This window comes from Anser brachyrhynchus, assembly GCF_964034855.1.
Source record: "Anser brachyrhynchus genome assembly, chromosome: 6".
Taxonomy (NCBI): Eukaryota; Metazoa; Chordata; class Aves; order Anseriformes; family Anatidae; genus Anser; species Anser brachyrhynchus.
Genome location: NC_137700.1, coordinates 39,090,778 through 39,115,163, shown reverse-complemented (window position 1 = coordinate 39,115,163; position 24,386 = coordinate 39,090,778). Strand labels below are relative to the sequence as shown.

General features: G+C 41.5%; 1 protein-coding gene and 1 long non-coding RNA gene across 6 annotated transcripts in view; one reads left to right on the top strand and one right to left on the bottom strand.

The window, feature by feature from the left end:
• The first annotated feature begins 7,804 nt into the window (after positions 1–7,804).
• Positions 7,805–16,865, top strand: LOC308197256. The gene is made up of 2 exons (XR_013952699.1): positions 7,805–8,161; positions 9,663–16,865. It is a non-coding gene; the product is annotated as an uncharacterized lncRNA (long non-coding RNA).
• The window catches only part of GRK5 (G protein-coupled receptor kinase 5), a 175,432-nt gene continuing 165,311 nt past the window's right edge, over positions 14,266–24,386 (bottom strand). For 3 of the 5 annotated variants that reach the window (XM_080597411.1, XM_080597415.1, XM_080597414.1), the window contains exons 15-17: positions 23,926–24,063; positions 22,932–23,063; positions 14,266–22,121 (exon numbers count right to left, since the gene is read on the bottom strand). In XM_080597411.1, coding sequence (XP_080453537.1) covers positions 22,023–22,121; positions 22,932–23,063; positions 23,926–24,063 — 369 coding nt within the window. In that variant the 3' untranslated portion in view covers positions 14,266–22,022. The remainder of the gene's footprint in view (positions 22,122–22,931; positions 23,064–23,925; positions 24,064–24,386) is intronic. The other 2 variants (XM_080597412.1, XM_080597413.1) reach the window with 2 other exon arrangements.

Here is a 24,386-nt window from a genome sequence, read left to right as displayed (position 1 = left end):
TGCCAGCTGCCCCTTTATCACTCCTTTTCCTGAGGATTTATCACAGGGGATCTTCTGCTTTCTGTGGGAAATTATCTGGAGGGACTGGGAAATGAAGAGAGATGATAGTCTTGTTGATCTTCTCTGAAGCTGCTCTCCTGCCCACTAACCGAGAATGCAGACATAACCAATGCCTTCCTTCTCCAGCTAGGCAGGAAGCAGTTACAGCAGTATTGTCCCAGAAATGACTTTTTTTTTTTTTCTGGATACGAAGGGAGCAGTCCTAAGGAAAGCAACCTGGCTTTGCTGATCTTGCTCTTGACTCATTTTCTGCCTGTGATAGCACTGATAAGAGTTGACATCATGGATGGGCTGTCATTGACTTGTAAATACTGCCCTGATACTGCAGCTTGCCCTCCTCCTTGCTTCTATCTAAAGAGAGAGAGAGCTGCAAGCAGAGCTGTTTCCAGGATGTGCAGAATACCAGACATTCACTCCATATATACCTGGGGAAAAAGAGCATCACTTGTTAGAATATCCACCTGCTATCCCTGATGTGACATGTCAATACTAATCTCTCTTTGCTTTCCTCTTCGTAGAAGCAATTTCTGCAGACAGCCATGGTGAGGTGGAGTATTAAAACCGAGCTCACATACTGTCAACTTCATTCTTTGCCACCATTTTTTATGGGTCTCGGCCAACCGTGGCAAGGATGGACTAGATGGAGGGCTTGTCAGAGCCGCAGAAGCTGAGGTAGGGAGTCAGGTTTGTCTGTGTGTGTGTGAACAGAGAGGATCTAGGAGGCAGAGTGTGGAGGGAAGATGGGGGGAGTCAGTGGGAATGGAGCAGACGGGAGGAAGGGATATGATGTGTTGGTATCTGGGCTTGTTACCAAACACAGCATGTAGGCACCAGGAAAAATTAAATACATACCACTGAGCAAAAAAAGCAGATAGGGAATCAGAACAGCTGTGAGGAGGTGAGACAAGAAAACACCGGTGTTTTGTAGATTATTATGCACTTTCCAAAAAGAGATTCAATTACCACAGCTAAAAATACAGGGATGCCAGAAGGTACTCTTTTCCCCCTCTTTTTGCTCTGCATTGCTGACGTCACTTTGTGCAGCTGATAAAGCTGTCAGCTCTTCATTGCTCTGGTGTTTTGCAGCTCATTTTGTCCCCAGGAAGCAACACCCCTAGCTGGTGAGGGCAGGAGGACAGAAATGCTGCAGTTTGGAGCCTGTTGAGGCACCCAGCTGAATACGGGGAGGCTCTGACACCGTGCCTCAGCCTGCTTAATCTCTTCGGTTTGTAGCTCAACACAGTTCAGGTGCAGAACACAGACAAAAGGAATGTGTCTGGCGGAGCAGTCCCTGCGTCACCACATTATGACTTTTAATATGACTTTTGTTCTATTTTTTCTCTACCCTGCTAATTCCTCCTCCTGCTTTAGAAGTGTCAATGGGATAAAGGTGGGCAGATGAGGCACTGTGGGATAAGCGCATTAGCTTAATGCTTCTGAAACACCTGGCAGTGTCAGCGCTGCCATTAAGTGTTCACCTGTAGCTTCCAGAAGTAAGCCCTCACAGAGGGAGGAGGTGGCTTTTATACATTTTAAAGCGCTCTCCTGGAAGACGTGGAGTGTTGTAAATGTGCTACAAAACTCCACCAGGGTCAACAGGTTCAGGTGAATTCACCCTTAACACGGGCAGGCACAAGGACACTCCACAGCGAGCACTGCTGGCCCAGAGGGATGAGCACTTTCCTTGTGCTGTCAGTCACCCAGCCAGGAAGCTCAGGAACATGTACTCAAACAGAAACAGGAAAAGAGACAAAGAAAGACAGGCCCTGAGATCCTCATTCTGGCGAATGCAGTGGCAAACCTCACGGCTTCACAGCTGCCTTACCCCAGGACACAAGGGGTACACCTCTCACACCTCTCTGCTCCATGTGAGATACTCACTTGGCACGGTTTGTCCAGAAGGACAGCAGAGTACAAATCGGAGTGTTAATCATGGACACCCACAGTGGAAACGTGCTCCCAAGTCAACTTCACATGTCCTGAGAAACGTGGATCTTCTCTTCTTGTAGCTCTGCTCTTAGATTGCACTCCCTCCCCCAGGAGTGCAGCTCTTGCATGCATTATTCCTCGTCAATCTTTTTTTTAACTTCAGATTTTAATGCTCAACTTCCTGAACTCTAAGCATCCCTAATCCCTTTCCTGTACAGTCGATTTTAAAAAAGAACCAAACCAGAAGCACTGAGAGACAGAAATGTAATTGTGGCTCAACCCAGTCAGTGAATGTTTGCTTCAGGTCCAAAGCTGGTGATTAAGACAAAAACCTAGCTATGTGGGCCAGGACTCTGGTGAAAATCCAGCAGTAAACATGCCACGTGAGGCGAGCACTTGACATCCGCAGACGGGTGCCATCTGTTTCTTCTTTTAAGAGTATTAGCCATCTAATAAAGGGCAAGAGACGCATGGAACTTGGTCCGAGGTCAAAAGAGTGCGGGTGAGATCAGAGGTTTGATTGCCAAGTAAAATGGGTGTATAGATTCACACACACACACACACACGCTGCCTTTTTTGCAAGTGGAGGGGAGGTACGGGCAGAAGACACACAGTCATACCAGCCAGACCCGGGGGAAGTCCGAATGCAGAAGCAGTGATACAGCTCTGGCTTCTTTTTAGGGCTAGACCAAAGCCTTTTCGAAACGAGGAACTGAGCGACCTCAGAAGCCATAAATTTTGAGTCAACATTTTGCAATTCTACTTCTGCTCCCACACCGTCACCCCTCGTGTCTGGGCAAGGAGCAGCTCACCGCTTCTCTTTTCATGACATACCTCACTCCCTCGCTTACTGGCAAAGCCTGGTCATTTCCTTGGTCAGTAAGTGACGGGGCTGGCGCGTTGCTCGCTCCTCTTTCCCACCTCTCTGCATCGCTTCAGGCCTCTCGGTGGCCAAGCTAGCGTCAGGAGCGTGGGCTGTGTGTGTCCTGCTGGGGCTGGAGGCACATTTAGGGCAAGGCTCAGCGGGGACTGCAGAGAGCCCTTCCCGTCCTCGCACGGGCTGGGGAGGGCTGCTCACAGGCAGCACTGCTATTGCTCCCCTGCAACTGAGGATTTGGGGCTGCCTTCCCCGTCTCTGCTCTCAAGTGCTACAAATCAGTTTTTTTCGCAGTTTGACAGAAAAATTAGAGACTTTATGTCACCTAATACTGGAGCTCTCAGTGTCAGCTCAATGTAGGAAAGCTCCTGTGCTAAGCTCTGGTTTATGCAGCAGCTCACAATGGTTTTGCTGAGCTGTGGGATATTTCAGTGGGACTGTTGTTGGCTCTGAGCATGTTTATAGTACGGGGACAGTGTACCGCAGCAGAGACATCCCTTTAAGAGCAAGGCAGAAGGGTTTCAGTGTATTCACTTTGTTCTCTTTGTGAGTTTGCTTACACACCCACCCTCACAAGACAGCAACGGTGTTCCCCTCCTGGATTTTGGTGCACGTTGTGGCAGCTTTCAGAGCTTTCAGAGCTTTCAGAGCTGCAGCTGCAGCTCTTTGATTCAGGGAATTAGATGGAAACATCAGGTTTAATTTGAAAACATACAGCAGCAAATGCCCCTTGATTGACGTCACCTCTAGAAAATGAATTAAACATCACAAAACATTTTCAACTTTCTATGCTGTTTTTAGGGTCTAGCTCGCGATATTTTCAACACATGGGCCTTTCAGCCGGTCCTTCACATCGTGACCCAGCTGAGGTCCAGCTTCCCCTCCTTTCCAGCCTGCAGATTATTTTTCTCAGAAGGAAAACGTCACAGATCCGAGAAGCTGCACTTCCATTTAAGGAATCGATCCTCCAGCAGTTACCAGACCTGCCACACTGGGGATTTTTGTCAGCCAAAGCAGCCCATGCTTGGACTGGCAGGTGAGGGGTATGGCAGCAGCCTTGCTCTGCCTGCTGCACGCTGCACGGAGACAAACCAAGGACGAGGCACGGGGCGAATGCCAGTGGTATTGAAATACTAGAAACAATGTTATACGAGCAAATACAAACAAATATTAGTCTTAAATTAGTGGCAAATGTGGTCACAGGGAGTGTGGGGTGACCGAGTGCACGACCCAGAACACAGTGAGCAGCAGATTCGGGACTCTGGCCGTTCGGAGAAGGCAGACCACATTTGCCTGACGTGGGTGCCTGCTTTGACAAAAGGCCCGGTTCTGGGGATGAAGGGACGTAGCGTACCTTAACGCCAGTAAGAGGTCAGCACATCGCAGTTGCAGAAGTTACTCTGGTGTAAATGGTGGAGAAGGAGGTTATTCTTGTTTGTTGCATAAAACTTTGTAACCTTCAAAGTGTTGTAGCTTCATGAAGCTAATACTCTGGGAGTTACTCGGTACTTTTACAACACAAGTTAGATATCTCTAACTAGGAAATAGTCACTACACTGATAGAAAATATCATTAAATAAGCATAACATCTTTTTTTGCCACAAGGAAATTTACTTATTTATAAAAACAGTGCGACACAATCTACCTATAACCGGTTCTTGGGTCTGGTTTTGGACCCCACATCCGGTTTTGGATTTGGACTTGAATTATCTGTGTCACTCAGCGGTGCTTTCAAAAATCACTTATCTCTTTTGCAGTTTATGATTAATTAGCAATGTTATAAATCATTCACCTAACTTATAATACTGAAGTGTTGGTTATAAAAATAGACCAGTGCTTATTTTTTGAAGGGACAGCAGAGAAAATGCAAATATTTAGCAAAAGTAGAGGTCACGGAAATGTAAACAATTCCTCGCGTGATTTTTCTTTTGAGTGATTTACTCCCAAGGCAGAAAAACTGGGATTCATGGCCACAACCTGTTCGTGCAAACTATGATAAACAATCTGAGCTTATCTGACTTGAGAAATGCTATAAGAATGCAACTATCCATTATTTAAAAAAAAAGGAAAAGGAAAAAAAAAACTTTTTAAAAGTGTAAAAGCATTAGGATATAAGGTAGGTAACTACTGAAACCTACACGCTGCTGAAAGTCGTGTTTCTTTTCACCAGAGGATCAAAGGAAAATGTAAAGTTTCATGTTAAATGGGACAAAGAGCTTTGCTGACGAGAGAAGTACATTGGCCCCACTGCACGCAGTAATGACATGGTACAAGAAGGAACAAGAGGTTATAAAAGAGCAGTCTCCGTGAGCTCTGATTTTAGGCTGCGGGAGTAGAACCAGAACCTCCAATTAAAACGGGAACGTGGGACTCTTTGTAAAGCTCCACGCAAGTGGCACACTCGGTGTCACATTCTCAGATTCATTAAGCACAATGAGCAATTACAGATTAAAAGCTGCTGGTGTCTCACTTCAACCAGGCAAATGCTTTCCGTGGAGAAGAGGGAATGAATTTTGATAATGAGGGGTTTTCAGGCTGCAAGTGTAAATGGAAAGCGGGAACTCTACCATGTCTACAATAACCGGTGCATTTACCGGACCCCTGCAAAGCCTGTACACCTACAATATGTCATCACAGCTCCCAAAGCAACTCTGTCAATGGCAGCTATTTTGCACAGTTCTTATTTCTGTGAATCAGATTGCAACTGCGGGCAGTACCATGAATGCCTTGGTCTGGGAAATAATAAAACTCTCTGTCACTAGTGAAATTGTGAAATTAATTTGATTCTGGTTTTTTGTTGTTGTTGTTGTTTGGTTGTTTTTGTTTGTTGGTTGGTTTTTGATTATTTTTCTGCCCCTTCTCTGTACAGGGTAAGGTGTATTCTGCCACCAGTCACATTTCACGCTGTACTTGTCTCTGCATGGTTGATGCAATTTAGACTTGGATGTGGGGACTTGGCATGAAGACTCACAGGTAGGACCCACCTCCTGCCTGGCCGTGGTGACTTATTGATCCAGGTTTGCCTGGAACATATCTGAAAAACAACATTGTCTCAGAGATTTTCTGAGAGATCTGGGAAGGAATAGTAAACAAGGTGGTGGGTTTATTTTTGTTTGTTTGGTTGGTTGGTTTTGTTTTCCCTCATGATAAATGGCACCAGGAAAGACTTTTAGAGTGAAATTTGGTGCCAAGAAGCTTTGTTAATGCCATGTATTTTTTTCTCAGGTACTACTAGCGAGGGCACATTGTGCTGACATATTAAGGTACCAGTATGTATGCAACAATGCAATTCATCAGGGCTGCATCAGATGACTCAAGTTCTATTATTTTGTGAGCACTGTGACATCTCCACATGCAAGTTCTTTCTGTCAGCCTCATATCTGAAGTTGTGTGTGGCTCACATGGAGCTATGGACACAGACACTGATCCGTGGTATGTTGGTGTGGGTGTCGCTGAAATGGTCATTCATTCTGAGAGCTTTCACAGCTGCCTGAGAATCATTTTACTCTCAAATCAAACATGCCAGAGCCAGAGCTGGTAATAAGTGACGTTGCATGTGTGCATTTGGATGTGGAAGGTGTGGATGTAACTGTTTACGTGAGCTCTTGACTTATGCCTGACCTGCTTTGTCCAACAGTGAGGTGGGCGCTGCTGCAACGGGTTCTGCCCTGAGCCTGCCAAGCTGCCATCTGCCAGACAGGCTGGAGCAGTAACCCAAATCCTGCTGATGGTCTCGTGGATAAGATCCAAAGCTCTTTACAGCTCACGGTCAGTGCTCTGAATGCATGGATGCAAATATTTATGGACACCCTGGATGGATATGGATTTCTAGCTCATGCAGGATATCTTTACATGCACATATTCAGAGCATGTAAATCCCCTCTCTGGCTACCTTTCACAAGCACCGGTGAGCACAGCAATTACTCCCTGGCACGTGATTGAGAAGAGGCAGTTCTTCTCCCACTTCCAGCGCTCTGCACGCAGGCTGGCTGCAGCGGGGCGCTGGAGGAAGGTGCTGCCCTCCCAGTGGCAGGAGACATCCACTGGTGCTGTGGGCAGTAAGCGGCCCAGTGCTGCCAAAGTTAACAATTCACCAGTTATTACAACTACATAATTTATCTGTTTCTAGTGATGATACCACTCAGGCATCTGTAAATCAAAACTATGGAGCTGTTTCCCTGCTTGCCTTTCCTCTATGTTACTTAGGTTGTGAGCTGTTCAGGGCAGCTATTGTTTCTCACTATGAATATTTTCATGGCTTTGGCTGAAAGAAGCCTCACTCTTACCATGGTCTCTTGCCAAGCTGCTGCTGGAGCCAGGCTGTTTAAAGGCCACACACCCCTCTCTAGTTATACAAGACATGGCTACGCAAACAGCAAGGCAGTTGGGTCATCTCAGATCTCCAGGACTGTGGCCCACCTCCAAGCACACTGAGGATGCCTAGTGGCATAGAATTTCTTGGAAGATTTATCTATTTATTTTATTTTTAATTATAGCTGTCCGCGCTCTCTTTCTTAGCTGTTGGTTGTGTTGACTTACTCACCTTTTGTCTCTCTGGGCCAAAGCCCTTAACGTTTTTTTGTTGTGGAGCCCCTAGTCGTAAGGCAGTGATCTGCCTGCTCCAATATAAGCCAAGTGACGACTCTTGCACTCTTGCGTGCAGGCTGTTGATCTTCTTTAATTGCTGCTGCGTCACATTAGGCTGTCTGAGAGGACAGCGTGAGACTTTATTGACAGAAGGTGCAGCTTTGTAATCCCTGCAAATCCCTCCTCACCTGAGCCCTTTACGTTCATGGTCTGAATTTACCAGCCTTCCGTGAAGAGCTTTCAGAGGATAAAAGCAGCATTAATGGCTTGAGAGCTTCAGACTTCAGTGAAGGCATCACTTGCTTGCGATCTCTAAGAACCCAGTTTCACAAGAGACATACTGCTCAGAGCTTGGTCTTCTGCGTCTGCAGGTACTCAGCCCCACGGATTGTCAAGGGACTCACTGGTATGAGATTATGTATTAGAGGAAAACTAGAGAGGGAATTGTTCTGGAATACAGATTGCTTCTAAACGCTCCTGAATCGCATTCAAATGGAGGGACCTGCCTCAATGATGTGCTTGAGAACTTGCTACATAAAAGACTGTAAAGCATTTAATTTCAGTGAAAATCCAGCTGCTCCGGGACAATCTCATCTCTCCAGGAACTGCGCTTGCTCTCGTAAGACGATGAAAAAAAAGCGGTCAAACAGTGTTAGCATGTGTACCTTGCCCATCATCCCAGAGTACCCAGGCTTCCAAGACATTAAGGTTTGTATGCAAAAACTCTCTTTGAAATGTATGGCAACTACTACCTATTCTGCTCTTAGAGTTATTTCTCCGCTTCCTGGTAAATTGATATTTGATATGATAATAAGTTTTGGGCTATGTTTTCATATAGAAAAGCAGAATTTTAGAGAGTTATACTCCGATACATTATCAAGTCAAGATTTTTAAAGTATTTTTTAAGGTTTGAATTAGGAAGGAGAGACTACTTTTTAGACAAGTTTTAGTGTTCTTCAGTCACCTAACTTACTCCAAAAGCACAATCACTCTAGGCAGGCTCATTAGTTCTGCTGGGTCCCTTCCAGAATGTGATGGAATAGTGAGAGATCAAAAACTTGATTACTTTTCAGTTTACATGTCATGTCCAACCCACTATTCCTGGTTTGTACTCAACGTTTTTCATTCATCGCTAGTAGGCAACTTGCCAAATGCTGATGATGGAGTGCCCTGCTGAGACATTGCTGGGCTCTGAAACCAGATTTGTGGCAGAACCATTAGCAAGTATCTGGACTTAATGAGCAATTGTGAAAAACTGCATGAATGATCATTTTCTTGATACCAAAGGCATTGTCAGACATAATAAATGAGTGAAAAATGCTCCGTGGTCCTGCTGTGAAGGTTATTGTCTACATACAGTAAAGTTTTTATTGATTTGAAACAGTAATATAATACAAAGCAGTTCTTCCTTCAAGCTGAACAGCTAAGATTTTGCGAAGAAAAAGCCATGGTCCAGTCTAACTTGGCAAACAGAAACCAGCTGTTGTTCCTGCTAGCTTGAGACAGGCTGGGGTGTCTTGGAGTAAGTGTGAGGAAGATGGAAATGGCAGAGCAGTAACTTTGAGAACCCAGGGGACATTTAACTGTGGACATGGAAAGGCAATCTTTTACGTGGTGAATTTCTAGCAAATTTTTTGGCACTCATTGATTTCCCTCACAGTCAATAAAAAGACTCACAGCACGGGTGTTCCCCTGAAATCAACATAAAGACACCCTCTGATGTCAACAGGGGCTGGATCAGGCCTTTGACTATTCAAGTAGCTGAAGTATGAAAATGGTTCGTTAGCAGGCAGAAAGGCCTCCTATGATAGGAAAGGAGAAGAAAACTTCATGCACATCTATGATATGCTGCAGGGTAATAACTGTAAACTTTGTAGTTTCAGGATGTAGAAATATATCATATGTGAAAATTGCAGTTCTGGGAGTAAAGAAGGACAAAAAAAAATCATACATTTTAATCATGGGAAACAGCAGCTACAGGCTAAAGAGATTTGGAAAGGATAAACTTGAACTTCTCTTAATACAGGCAGGTGAGAGATTCTAAATTAAAGAAATATAGCTTAAAAACCTAAAACTTTCCATAACAACTCTTTACTGTGTGGAACCATAAACTTAAGATCTTTTGCTACTTAAACCAGCACAATTTAATTCAGATTCCCTTCTCCCTTCTGCCCCAACCCTTCCTCTCCCTTCCCCCTATTTTAAACAGTTATCAAGAAATAACTCAGAAACTCCATCCTTCAACCAACTTTTCCAGGATTTGGAAGGAAAGAGCTCTTCATCACAGATGAACAGCTTTCCAAACAAAGCTTCATTACCCCATTGCTTGGGGAGCTCTTCAAGAGGCTACTTGAAAGGCAACCCAGCAACCAGCAGTGGCTTCCGTGACAAACCACTGCAGGAGTATTTCAACGAGAGGCTAATGGAGCTCAGGAACTATGAAAGTAAGAGGTCCAATAGGAAGACGAAAGGATTTGCTGACAAGAACCAGAACCCCTTCCTCACCCGCAGAGGATCTCGGCGCAGAAGTAGCTGCAGTGCTGTGGTAATGATTGGGTGTAGCACGGAGACTGAAGAATCCTGCAGCTCAGCAAACCAAGACAACAAGAAAGTGATGGAGCGTAGTGATCCAAAGGAAACCCAGAACGTCCTGGACCTCTACAAGGGTGACTTCTTGGACATTTTAACAATGCACATAGCTGCTCCCCTAGAAGCGTTAGTGCAAAAAAAATAACACTGGAGCTGTTTACAGCTACTCCTACAGTCCTCAAAATGCAGAATTGTTCCTGCTCAGCACTGTTCTGACTTAAGTAGCTCATGTGTGTTAGTTCATTCTGACACAGAAATATGTTTGTTTGTGGGACAAAATGTACTCTCGTATTGTGTTCTTGATTGACATTACATATTTTTATTTTCAATTATTTTCCTCAAAGAATCAGTGAAATTGTGAAATAGTCTTAAATTACTATACACAGAGAACAGTGTTTGAAATGCATGCACATATTATTGAATTCTTAAGTTGCCTTAAAAAAAAACGTGATTATCATCAGTGGAACAGATTGGTTTCTTACTGGTAATGTGCATTTTCTGTTAGCTAATCTGAAAAAACACTGTTGTGTCCTGTCAATTTACTTTACTTGTTTTAAGGCTTGCTTTTTTATCATATCACTTCAACCCATTTCATTTCTGGTGATGTTTTGTATGGATGCAAATACTTGATGAGAAATGATTGATTTTCTTTTGTGGCCACATGTTGTAATCACCAGGTGGATCATTGTAGCAGTGTCTGGTGCATGGAAAAGCAAAGACAGATGTAAGTTTTATTTTTAAATCTGATCAGCCATTATGGTTTCATGTGCGGGCTCACAAACCTTTAAAAAGAACTACAAGGACAAAGAGGAAAGAAAGCTGCATTTAAGTAAGAATTATGGAAGTAACTATGAGGGTAGGATCCTTCCCACTTTCCTGCTGTAAATATGAGGACAACATAGCAAATTCTCAATGTAATCTGAGCTTCAAATTGTTTATTGTATTTTAGTGCTTATAGTGGTTATTTAAGTATACAACACCAGCTGCAGCTACATTTTTCAATTACACGAAATGTCAATGTTTAATTCTACAGAGCACCGACCAAGGACCAGGCCCAAAGCAGGGTAACTATTTCAAGCTTCTAAAAAGCACTACTACTGCCTGTAGTATAATTAGCAATAAGTTTATCATTACAGTGTTAGTTTGAGCTGATGCTTCTTTCTTCACTTTCAGATTTTTCAATATGAGTTAACAAGTAAGCGGAGCTGGAAAAATTAGGTAATGAATGTATCAATTTGCAAAGTCCAAATAGCAGAATAGAGCAGTAGCTGGGCTGGCAGCAGCAGCTTTCTGCCAAGACCCAAGCACAAAACCCTGTCTGCAGATGTGTACATTAATAAAAGTAGTTTTGGCTGATGGGGACACATCAGACTCCTCTTTCTCTTGGTGGGAGCAAAGTGAGAGTGAGAGCCTCAGCACTGTGTGCACTTGCTGTTAGCGTGCTTGGTATACCTGCAGTGAATGAAAGGAATTGGAAGTTCCTTTATTCTCATAAATATGCCACCCCTCACCCCTTTTCTCTTTCAAAAGGTACCTACTTTCTAATCCATTTTCAAAGGCCGTTTGATGGTGCAGAGCACCCACGCCCATTAAAAGGGGGAACCAAATGCTTCAAAAGAAGCAAGGAACATTTTCCTTTCTCCCGTGTCCTTCTACCTGCCTTCCAGATGTCACCAGTTCCGTCCTGAGCAGTAGTGCAGCCACATTTCTGACCAGACCTCATCTCTCCAAGTGCTGACTTCTCTCCACCACACTTACCTCCCTGTTCCTCCCATTTCTTCAGCACCCTTGAAAGTTGCCTCGAAGAGTGTCTTGTCCCGCCTGCAGCTCATACTTTCCCTGTTCCAATACTCACTTACCTGTAGAAATATTTCTTCTTCTGCACTGCCTCCTCAGCTGTTGGGCCTCATGTTTCTGTCTTTGTCTTCATCTGTCCAGAAAGGTGAGGGAGCAGGGAAGCAGAGTGTAGGAGTGAATATATGTGGAGAGGAGAGGACAGATTTAGGAATCTCTCTCATTCCTCCTGCCAGTCCCTAAACAACCAAAAGCTTGCACTCCAGAAGGGAAAGGAAACCGATCAGATTCATTCCACATCCCCTTCCCAATTTTGGGATCAATAACATCTAAGTGAAGAGAGATGGGGTACTGAAAGCTCTTGGTCCTTTTTTATGGGAGAGAGCAGTATGTACTTCTCCTAAATGAATTTTTCAGAATTCGCATTTTGCCTTACCACTGCAAATGGAGGGGAGCAGCCAATTAGGTGAGATTTTCCCTGGAGGAAAATATTTATTTTAGACTTAAATGAAAGTCTGACACACATAACGTATTAGCAGATGCCATAGAGAGGATGCATCTGGTTTTCATTGTAAATCTGCCAGAGGTTAGTTTCTCTTCTGGGAGTGAATGCATAATAATAACATATTATGTGAAGGCATAATAATAGCAGTGCATAAGGACAAGGGAACGACATTAATGGAATACAGGCAACCTTCGCTCTTGCATTTCTTAAGTGTGTGGCTTTGCACCTTTGAATGTATGCTTTTAAAATTTAATTTGGCAAGTCATTTTGTATCTGCAAGCTTTTTTTAAAAAAGCAGCCTACCTGCCTCCCTGCTTCTGATATTTTCATCTTTATTACACTGCAATGACCCCAGATTAGCAGGTCTGGAGCATCCCTATGGCATCCCAAGCCTCTGCCATAAAAGCTAACAGAGGTACACGGAGGCCTGCACTGTTAGGATGCTGCTGAAGTTTACTCACAGCAGAGGAACCCACTTTCCTTTAATTAAGAAACAATTTAGCAGTGATAAACTGTAATTAAAAATTAAGTATGAAAGTGAGGTAAAGTTTAACCAAGCATCTCTAAATGGGCTACTGAAGCTGCTCAGCATCTGTAGCAGTTACTCTTCTCCACTCAGGGCAAGTCAGAGCACCAATTGTTAATAGGCCCTATTTTCACTTTATTTTTGACTTTTACTCTATACCAGATATGAAACAGAATTACAAAACCCAACAATTTAGACACTGACTTGGCAGAAAGTTGTATTGTCTCCTCTCCCATGGACTTGAAATTGCAGAGTCAGGCCCATTTATGGTATTTTTCATCTGCAAAGCCCCCTAAGGGATTCAAAAAGTTGACATGTTTTTGTTTTTTTTTCTTTTTTAATTGGATTTCCTTCAAAATAACGTAATGACTTTTCTCTGAGAAGCTGAACATCTCATGCCAGAGATAGTGGAAAAATCTAAGGAAGATTACATCTCTCAAGAGGGAACATGTTGCTGTACGGAAAGGACATCAAGATACAGAGAGAACAAAACCACCAAGAACTGTTAGAGAAGTAATAAAATTTCATCTCACATTCTCTCAGATTGTTAAAATCTTGTGAAAAATGGCTTGGTTTGTTTGGAAAGTGATAATATGCATGACCTGAATTTGTGGAGTCTATTACCTTAGGTTTTACTGAGTATAGCTGTTGGATGTAGCTGCTTTCATGCAGATAATCTGTTTTCACAATGTTCTTTCATGAAACTTGATGCAAACACTGTTTGCCATTAGCAGGCTCATAAAAATATTCATCATGCTTCTTTGAAAGATTTGTCTTTTTCCTCTTGAAGAAAAAGCGGTGCATAACTTTCCTTCTAGTGATTCTGCAGCTACTTTGTCTTTGTTTTAGATCCTCTATGTACAGAGTACCAAAGGGCACGTTTTGATGGTTGTTGTTTTCTTTCTCTAAACACTTTCTCTCTGCCTAATTGGAGCTTAGACAAAGCCCTTTGTAGGGCCTCATAAATCAGACAATGCGCAACTTCAAAAAATAGTTCATGTGATCAGCAGCCCACACCCCTGCTAGTGATTTTGTCATCCTTTCATTCAACCTATTTTTAAGGTCATAAAGAGTTGTGTTGGCTGAAGGCTCGTATCGCAGAGGAAGGCAGGGGAGGTAAGGAAGGCAGGACAACTCAGGGAAAATACAGTCTTGCTTTCAGATGAGAATCTGAACTTCCGCAAAGGAATATACAACCTCAATTTGGTTTTTAGTTCCCTCAATCTCCATGAAAATGTGATGGGTCAGAAAATTAAAAAGACAGTACTATTAACACATACAAAGTCACAAAGGAACTTAGCAAGATATGAGCTGCAACTCTCACTGAAGTCATCTTCAAGATCCTAAGGACTTAAAGAAGCCCTGTTTGATTACATGCCTCATTAAAGCAAACCATAGTTTTCAAGTATTTAAATTAAAGAATTTATTAAAAAAGCCAAAAAAAAAAAAAAACAAAAACAAAAAAAATAAACAATCAAAACAGTGGTTTGATCTAGATACAGCAGCACTGTGACATTGCTAGGACATTATGTACGAAGAATCCAAGCAGCCATAGAACACAGAAGCCTTTATCTTCAATAACAATCTCAAATGAAACTAGCTTCATCAAACAATGTTAAAGATCTCCCTGGAAAGAGAAACAAAACCAAACAGACCCTCCCCACCCATAACCCTTTGGATACTAGAATGATTTTTTGTACAATACCAACAGCCACTAGTTCTTCTAGTTGAGAACACTTGCTTTAATTTATTACAAAAATGATCTGTTGACTCAGTTATGAAAGACAACTTTTAACATTGCTTTAGAAGTGTCTGCTCCTCTTATAGACTACAGTATTAGAAGTGCTTAAAAACATTTAATCCTGGATATGCTCTTGAAATTCAATCAGAAGGATATTCTGTGTATGTTTATATACCAAATATGATTTTTAATTTTTGAAGCAGGTGAAAAGACTAACCCTAATATGAAACTGCAATTTTACACTTTAATTATTAGTCAGATATGGGCAACCACATGATAATTCATGAAATCTTTAGGTCTATCTACATTGCTCAGAAACACAAAATAAAGTTTTTACAACTTTCACCTTCATAAGGCTAAAATGTTAAGTCTTTCAGAAGAGTGTCCAGTGTTTAAAAGAAATGCAATTAAGGGAGATCGCATTCGATACACATGAAATAAATCATTTGAGCTTGCTAATAAACATATTTAACAGCTGCGTGTGAGGTGATGAGAAAGGAAAACACATTTGTCATCCAGCCACTACCTGAAATGTTTCTTCTCTGGGAGTGAATCTTCTCTCTACGGGACCGCTGATTATCCAGAAAACTTGGAGTTCCCCTTTGGAGTCCATTGATCCCAGCATGTGGTTACCTCTTTGTTTTCAGAGACGGGCAGTGAGCTGACCCAATGTTTGCCACGCGTGCATCTTTGTGACTTCACACAGCATTTCACTTAATTGGTACCTAGGAATTCGTTTGTAGGCTTGGCCAAAAAGAGAAAGATTGTGAAGTTGAACCAGTGAATGTCATTTTGTCCCCTTCCTATAATTGTTTCCAATATAAAAAAGAGGAAGTGCTCGTCTGAATGCTGCAATTAGTAGCTAGCACTCAAATAAGAAATGAATACTTTAACATTTACAGTCATCTCATCTTCTGTTGGAGATGGCTTTACAGAAGTGAAGTGCGTTCTGTTATATCTCTACAGAACTAAGGCAAACCAATAATAAAAAAGAGCCCTTATTTACAAGAGTCATCTCCATAGTCACGTAAATAAGAGCAGCTATATTAAACCTATTTCACTTAAATAATAATACAAAGAATTGGTATTGATTTGTTTTATGCACTGACTCCAAAGTGCTTTCTATTGATAGATAGAGAGCATCCCTCCATGTTCAAGAATGGGAAAGAAGAATTGCAGAGAGTTTTGGCCAGGGATTGAAGTAAAACATGGGTGCAATAGGAATACAATCCACCACTTCTGGCTCCACGTACATAAAACAAGGAGAATACTTCTGCACAAGCAGTAATATTCATTTTAGTGAATAGGCAATGATCTGTTTAAAACTGTTTCTTTCATTAAACCCATTTGACAGGACACTAGCTTAGCTGAATCAACTGCAGCAGCTTGTATTTGTATTATCACGGATAAGTTTGGGGGAGGTGAGCATATAATACTGTGGCATGCTGTGGGCTTTTCACCTTCTTTGGTAGTTTTCCTAACAAAAAATAAAATTGCAACATTCTCTGGACCGATTTCTTCCTCTTTTCTTTTTGTAGCTAAGTGCAGAAAGTTATTACCAGCCAGGACTACATAAATAATACTATTTAGTATATCTAAAAGAGATTGTTTCCTGCCCAGCACATGAAAGTGAGTAATTGTTTTAAACTTCCATAGCCTTTCAGCTTTAGCATAAGGTTGTTAGTCATTACTACTCTTACTCTAAGTAACGTTTAGTGTTTTAAATTGCAGCTCATATTTGTGGAAGGCTTGACATAGACAACTCTGGAACCTTCCTTTTTGCATGGAGGCATTGAACAGAGCCATTGCACAGATTCTTCCAAACTTCAATGCCAAACGTACTTCCCTGCAGCCTGAGACAGACGAGGGCCATCCTCAGGCAGGAGAGCCTTTAAGTCTCTGGTTCCAGCTCCCTTCACCACCAGACTTATTTGCTGCAGTGACAGCCAAGGCGTCCAAGTGGTGTTTTTGTGAAGTTGGCACCTAAGTACTATTAATGTTACTCTGGACCACTAAAGCTTCCAGAGGCCACTTTGTGCTTCATGCTACATATGTGAAGGAAGATGTCCCAAGAGACAGACTAACCCAAGGATGTTCTTTTAAAGCAAAGTCCAGCCTCTTTAAAGATTGTACAGGAAGTGTCTAGAAATGTCTGATGAATGATCTCATCTGCATTGAGATATTTAACAAGTGAGTATTACATCTTGCTACTGAACTGAAAAAAAAAAAAAACACAACTGTGGAGCAGAGATTAAAACACCCATATCTTGTCCTGCAGCCACCTGTTCCATGGATAGCCATGAGAAGTGCTATAAGAGTGTGCATTTATTGCTCTTCCAGACAAGTCTACATAGAGAGCTCCTGGCTGAGGCTCAGACCCTGGGAACACAGACCTGTGTGACGGCTGTTTGTGCAGGTTGAATGGGTCCCTACTTGTCTTTCCAAGCTCTTATGTCTGACTTCCTCACAGAGGTGATCTTGTCTCTGAGCCATGAGCCCAACTCTACGTTTAATATGACCTCGTGTATGCAATTTCCAAATTACTCAAAACTAGGAATAACATACTATGAACCAAGGAAGAATGCGCAGTGATGTGAGATAATAATTGCCATTTGACACTTGCTGAAGACACACACATTGTGGTAGTTTTCACACTGTACTCCAGAGCTCAGACCCTCTCTTTCTTGTCCTACTGATGGTGTTATTAATATTACAGATTGCTTTTCTGGTTTTCTTGTCAGCTGAGGCTTCTCTACTGAAAAAGTTTAATAGCAACTGGATTTGACAGAGGAAGCAAAGAATTCAAGTTAGAACCTGAGTTCTGGTTGAACAAAATTAAGAATCAGTGTCTTGTAATCAGACACATCACTGTGTCAGCAAAGTTTGATTACCTACAGCTGATGGCACTCTTCGTCACTGTTTTTGGGGGAGGGGATGACTGCAAAACAAGACAGGTCAAGTTGTTCTTATGGATACCTGGTGCCATCCCAAACTGCCAGCTACTAGGCAGTAGGGCCAGGTGAACACTGCAATATTGAACTCTGCCATCCACTAACATTCACTGTGATCTCCAGGACGTTTTTGGTTTGATTATCTTTACACCTTTACCAGGTTTTTGTTCAGAAACAACATCTGAGTCATAGCTGTTCTTGTAAAAATTTCTTTTTAGATAATTTAGGCCAAGAGTGCACACGTAAGAGTTTATTATTTGTTATTTTCCCCTCATTAGTCACTTGTTTCAAAAAGCCTCTCGTCCAACCAGAGGGTGGGAAAAATGCTAGAAGACTTAAGTGAACACTGAGACATTGTGGAAAATAACTGTTGAACATCTGTATCACATTTTGAAAGAATCTGTATCATAAATGGAAAGAAGATACAGAAAATTGATCAGTTTAAAAAGCCATTAAATAACTACTCCTTTCTTCTCCTTTGGTATGTGGAAACCCACACCCAAACCTATTCACTTTGCCAATGCTCTCCAAGATTGTATAATGAAATTATAATTATGTTCTTTCAAAGCCCCTGAACACCTGTGGCTCCTAGTATTTTTGAATTTGGCTCCACAGAGACAAATGCCAATTTTCTCTAGATATCTGACTATGCAGGGCAGGGCTTCAGACCTGAATTCTGTGCTCAAATTGCACCTGGTCACATAATGGAAGTGAGAGGACTGTGACTCCTCTCCAGTCTTGGATGTCTGATGAGTTGAATAATAATAAATATATATATTAAAAAAGAAAAAGAAGAAAGCGGCAATGAAAAAGACAATCCTGCAGGTTTTGTTGTGTAGACAGACTCTGACTATAAGATTCCTAGGACTGTTCATTATCATTAGTGATATATGATATTGATCAAATCTGTCAGGACTTGGATACTGAAAGAGTACGACAATTCTGCTTCCCAAGCATCATAATACTGTTTAAAGTTTGTTGGACAGAATAGCAACACTTGGGGAAGCGGTATCAAATCTCCCTCAAACAACCTAGTTTTCTATCTCTTCCTTTACTCACTCACTGCTCCCAAGGGGCTGGGATCCAGGCTTGACTTTTCAGGTGGGCATAAGCATCCTTCTCCCACACCATCTGGAGGATTCAGGATTTCTAACCTTAGCATTATAAATTCCAAGTATCACTGAATGCCACTTTTGTCATCTCAGGACTTAGCACTGTCCTTGTGTGTCCACTGCTAGAGTCCTAGAGGTGCTGAGTAACGATCTGTCCCAGCTGAAAGGAGAGCAGGAGAAGGCACATTTGCTATTACTCACTGTTGTTGTATAACAAAGTAATCCACCGCTAGTTAAGGCAGACAGCATATAAGAGGTATAAGGTCGTTTACAATCTCTTTGCAAATTGCTCACCAGCTTTCAATAAGGGTTTTGTATTATTGGGATTTTATTTCCCAAATGGGAGGTGGCAAAAAAAGAAAATTTAGTCTTCATGTGCCACACTAGTAACGTGTAGGAAATGAAGCCCTTGCGCCAATAGCTGCAGTCTTAACAGATTTATCCCATGAAACATTAATGGGCTAAGCCTTCCTCCAGCTGTCCTTTTTTCTTCCCCATGTGGTAGGTAGATATTCTCAGCCATATTTTTCTGATGGGGGAATACGCTCATCTCTTGCTGCAAAGTGAGACAATGGCGGTAGTGGAGAAAAGAGCTTCGTCTTTCACCCTAGTCCCCCAGCCAGCACCCCCTACCCCTAGCATCTGTGCACAGGATGAAGTCAGATGACTGTGCACAAACATAAAGTGTACAATGCTGCTAGAAGGTGAAGTCTTTTTGAAGACAAAAACAGATTTGAGTTGCGCATCCCTTGCAGCTCTCTATGAACTAAGAAGTGCATCTTGCCTCAGGTGCACTGATACACATCAGTGGTCTGGCTATGATATGTTCCTCTACTTCTCACCTACATGTCTTGAAAGCAACTGAAATCCTACGTGTCATTGAAGAAGGCCTGGGAAAACCTCTCAGAGCAAGCGTATGTCCATGCAGAGCATGCTAAAGTGACTGACCAGAATCTTGCTGACTTAGGTGGCTTTCCATCAGGCTGTGAGAATGGAACTGGAGGTAATAGACCCCTCCAAACGCAGTGGCTTTCACCTCTACAATATTTCTTTCCCCTCCTATCGGGAAGCTGAAACCATTATAGATTTGGTTTGCAGATGATCCAGAGAGAAAAAATTACTCAAAATTCAGACCTATTACTATCTCTCTACAATCTTGCATGTTCTGTACGGTCTGCAATGCCATCATCTGACATGGGAGAGTGGCTGAAGCTCTCCCTGAGCACCATCTACGTGGGAAAAAGGAATTTCTGTGCCACACTGATCTGAAGGAAAAAAAGCAAACACATTCTTGGTGATGTTATGGCACACTTACACAGCTTTCTTGCATGTCCCATTGACCAGGAAAAATGGGAGATTTTGGAATTATATGGACTTGCATCTTAACATATTTTACTTCTGAGAAAGGCACCAAAGCCCCATCTTAGTTCCTTTTCTCTGTAAGCTGCTTTATGCAAATCCTGACTCTGTCCTATCTCTTTCCTTCATGTCTTCATGGTGTTCCAGTATGTAATTTTTGTGACTCACTCATACCTTTGCCACTGCTAACCTGTATTTTTTAACTCTTCTCCATTGGCCACATAGAAGATATAAATTAATAGACTAATGAACTTTGGCTACTTAGACTTCTTCAGGAATAGTGCTTCCTGGTACCCTGGGATAACAGAACTGCTACCTAACAGGACTTTAGACACAGCAGCCTGAGCATCAGAAGTTCCTCGTTGACCGAAAGGAGTGAACTCATCCGTCTACTTTAGCCAACATTGTAATGATCATGGTGAACAAACCTGTTTTACAGAATATATTAGTCTATGGAGATCATGTCTGCACTTGGGGGTACAAAGGTTTTCCAATTCCTGTCGAAGGGAAGCAACCATATTTTTGATCTGGCATTCTTAAAAATGATAGATGGTAGCCTGAGAAAAGTGTAATTCGGGTGTCTCAGGTACTGCTACTGATCCTGACTGATCCTGTTTATACTAGTGGGAACAATGTCTTCAACAATGGTTAAAGGATCCTGTACAAAGAAAGATGGAAGCAAAAGTGGGAAGTGTCATTTCATAACTAACATTTTATTCAATTAAGTCAAGGACCTAATTGAGGGGATGAGTCATGTATGTCTGTCAAGACTGTGAAAGAACTCTTAAATGCAGACACAACTTAAAGGTTCTGCAACTGCTCAAAAGCAGCTCAGATCCCGCTCCGAATTTTCACAGCTCAGCTCTAGAGAGCTGACATGAATCTCACGGTCAGTATAAACCAGACTATTGAATTTCTTTCTTGCTACCTGGTTGGTATGAGCGACTGTGGAAAGGCCTTGGACTTTTGACTGCAGCACTGAGAACACTTAGAGTTTTGCTCTACTTTCAGTGGGTGCAGGTTTCAAGATCTTGAAAAAGAAACGGTCATTTGCTTTCCTGGTTACCTCTCACTCGGTTTTGTTCTTCTTGTCATCAGAAATGGTTCAAAAACCAGTGAAGGAGAAGAGTTTAAAATAGGGTTCTCTTTCTAACCAAGAAAATTATGATGAGCTAACAACGTAAATAAGTGCAAATCTCAGCTGTGCTGGTCCAATGACATCACAAACCTTAGGCATAGCAAGTAGTATTCGTGAATACATCAAAGCCTTGTCAGTATCTTTTAGCATTTAATGCGAGACATTACAAATTAATGAAGAGGAGAAATGTATGCAGTGTTGCTGTAAACCAAATATACAGATGTAAAATAATTAAGAATAAACTGTTCCATAAAAATGCATGTCAATAAAACCCAGTCTGATAAAGTGATTTATGAATAATTTTCTAGATTTACTAAAAAGAATGATTTCTCGTTTGAGGCTCTGGAAGTCTTGAGTCACATTTTTTTTTCTTTTAAAAAAATGTCTTAAAACACATGGCTTTACAGCTGCTGCTTGGAAAATATACACCTCCAAAGTCTGACTTTCATTTAAATACAAATGTACAAAATGTAAACTGAGACAATAGAGAAATTTACAAAACTTTTCTTTAAAAATAATAAAGACAAAATTCAGTTCTAGTATGATGCTATTTAAATACGTGCAAGTAGTCATGTTCATTGAATTTCTATTGCAATGTTCTAAATAGACAAATTTGATTCACACAGTCTTGAGTGCCACCTCCAGAAACAGACCTGAGTGGAAATTTCTTCATAAAATGCGAGGCTCCACTGGAAGGAATGGGTAGAAAATCTCCATTTTGGGGAGATCCTTTTTTTTTTTTTTTTTTTTTTTTTTTTTTTTTTTTTTTCACTGAACGGTGGATGCTCTCTCATCCATAGAAGCTCCATAGACTATAGTGGAAGGATGTAACGTTTCATAAAACTGAGTCAGAACTAGCTGCTTCCAGTGGAGTTTGAACTTACGTGATTTGAATTTATGTGGTGATTTAAACTGGCCTTTGAATTTGGAGAACTCTTTGAATTGTTCTGATGCTATAGAAAGAGGAAAACAATGACAATTAGCTTCTGCAAATATGCCAAGCTTCTTTTAGCCCAACATTGTTAATTTTATGGTGATAATGTACTGACTGTACTGCAAGATATTTGTTTGAAGACCTCTGGCTGTAAAATACTCTTCAGTTCTTACCTGTAGTCCTCTCTAGGTCAGGAGGACCATGGGAGTTCTTGAGGAAGACTCACTTGAACTCCAGGAATAAATTCAATTCATTGCAAAACATCAGTATCTACTAAATCTGACTAATACAGAGGCTACCTGACAGTGCTGAGGCATGACTTTAACCCTACAGAAATACATAAGTCTAAGAATGTTATTTGGATTTGCAAATTGTGCCATGGTGCCACATGAAAGCTGTATATCACATACTCTCTGGTCTGTTCTCTTTTCTAGAGCCTCGATTTCCTGCCTTGACTATCTCACTCAGCTTTTGCATTTTCTTTTCTTTTTTAACATATAAATCAAGGAGTTTTAAGGAATTTATAAAAAACAAATAACCATTTCAAAAGGCATTTCAGCATACCACTGAAAAATAGTTTGGGTAAGAAGTTTTCAACCACTGGAAACAAAGCTGATGAAAAAAGATGGTTCTGGTGACATAGGATATCTGCAAATCTGGGATATGCAGTATTAGTCAGGAAACTGGCAGCTAACTGGCAATTGGACTGTGATGAACAGCCCTCTCTAAGATGTTCTGTCTTTATCATAGCAAAAATACCATCATAACATGGTATGTGACACTGGCCATCTATACTGGTGTTCCTTATTTTAGTCATAAAAGACCTCACCTGCCGTTTAAATATTCTCTGTAGCAATCCTTTCTTGGGTGGCTCTGGAGGGAAGCTTTTATTTAGGTCTGGTGAAATAGTACCATTTGGTCCAAACACATTTAGTTCTTTAAAACACTCTGTTTCTATCATCTGGTGGAATACAATAGGAAAGAAACAAAGAAAGAAAGAAATTAAGGAGTGACACATCTGCATTAAATAGATTCCAGTAGCACCAGGTTGTTCAAAGTCAGGATCAGGATCACTATCTGCCATCAACAGCTTGAGCAATGTTTTAGGAGAGTTAACAGTTGAATTCCTGTCGGTGGCTATAGAAGGTAAATAGGAGGTATGAAAAAGAGAGGCTGAATCTGTTCTGTATGTTTGCACATCAGTCTTATTAGAGGTTGCCCCACACACTTTTCTAGTCTTTTCTTCTTTTTCACTGTGGAGGATATTAGGTATATTCAGGCAGACTCAAAAAATCCCAGTTATTAACACCCCTCTGCCCAAGTGGAACTGCTGTTTGATCCAGATCTGTATTATGAAATCAACTGTTGATTCTGTTTTCATATCAAACAGAAACAAAGACCCAGATCTGGAAACCCAGGAGCTGTTCAAGTTCTAGAGTCAACTGCTGCAGCTGGGACCCGCTGCAGGTACAAAACAATGGGTGAGATGAGGATCACAAATGGAGTCCATTAGGACTGCCATCCATCCTGCGGAAGTTCCTCAGAGCTGTTGTCAAAACACCTCCATAGAAATACAGGAGAAGAAGGAAGTACAGTAGGATCCTTGCCAATTTACACAAATATGCACAGCCAACAGATACAGTCACCTGAACTTGACATCTGTGGTACATTATAGATCTTGAAAGAGGCCATTTGTAACTCATGAAATCATTAGAGTCTGGCAAGTTATGCAGTAGCTATATATTACTGGAAATATACAGCTCCTCTAAAACCATCTGTGTTAGGGGTTTTATTGGAGTAATTTTACTATGACACATCCTTACCTCATTTTGCCATGGAATAGACACGGATCCTGTGGAAAACTTGGAATAGAAATCATCATCTGTTTGGTCCAGGTTTACTCCTTTCACTGTGGAGAATTGCTCGATGTCTAACACATCCTTGCAGTATACTGCTCTGGGCTGTCTCAGCAGAGGAATTAAAAAAACAGCAAGAGAAAAAATATTTCTGAGTCTGACCATGTGCTTCTATTCACAGATTCAGTCAAGTGAGAATGCCTAACAACAAGTGACTATGCATCCTGCTTCTCTAGACTTACTCTGCCTGCATGTTTATCATCAAAGGCTGACTCTGCTTTAAGCACGTTAAGCGTCCCACTTTGAAGTCCTTAAAGCATCAGTGCAGACAAAGTGGGTTTTAGTCATCCATATAGCATATGGTTAAGAGGTGAGGGGAAAAGGATGGAAAGCAAGGAAAAAATCAAAGCCTTCAATAGCCTTTTCTT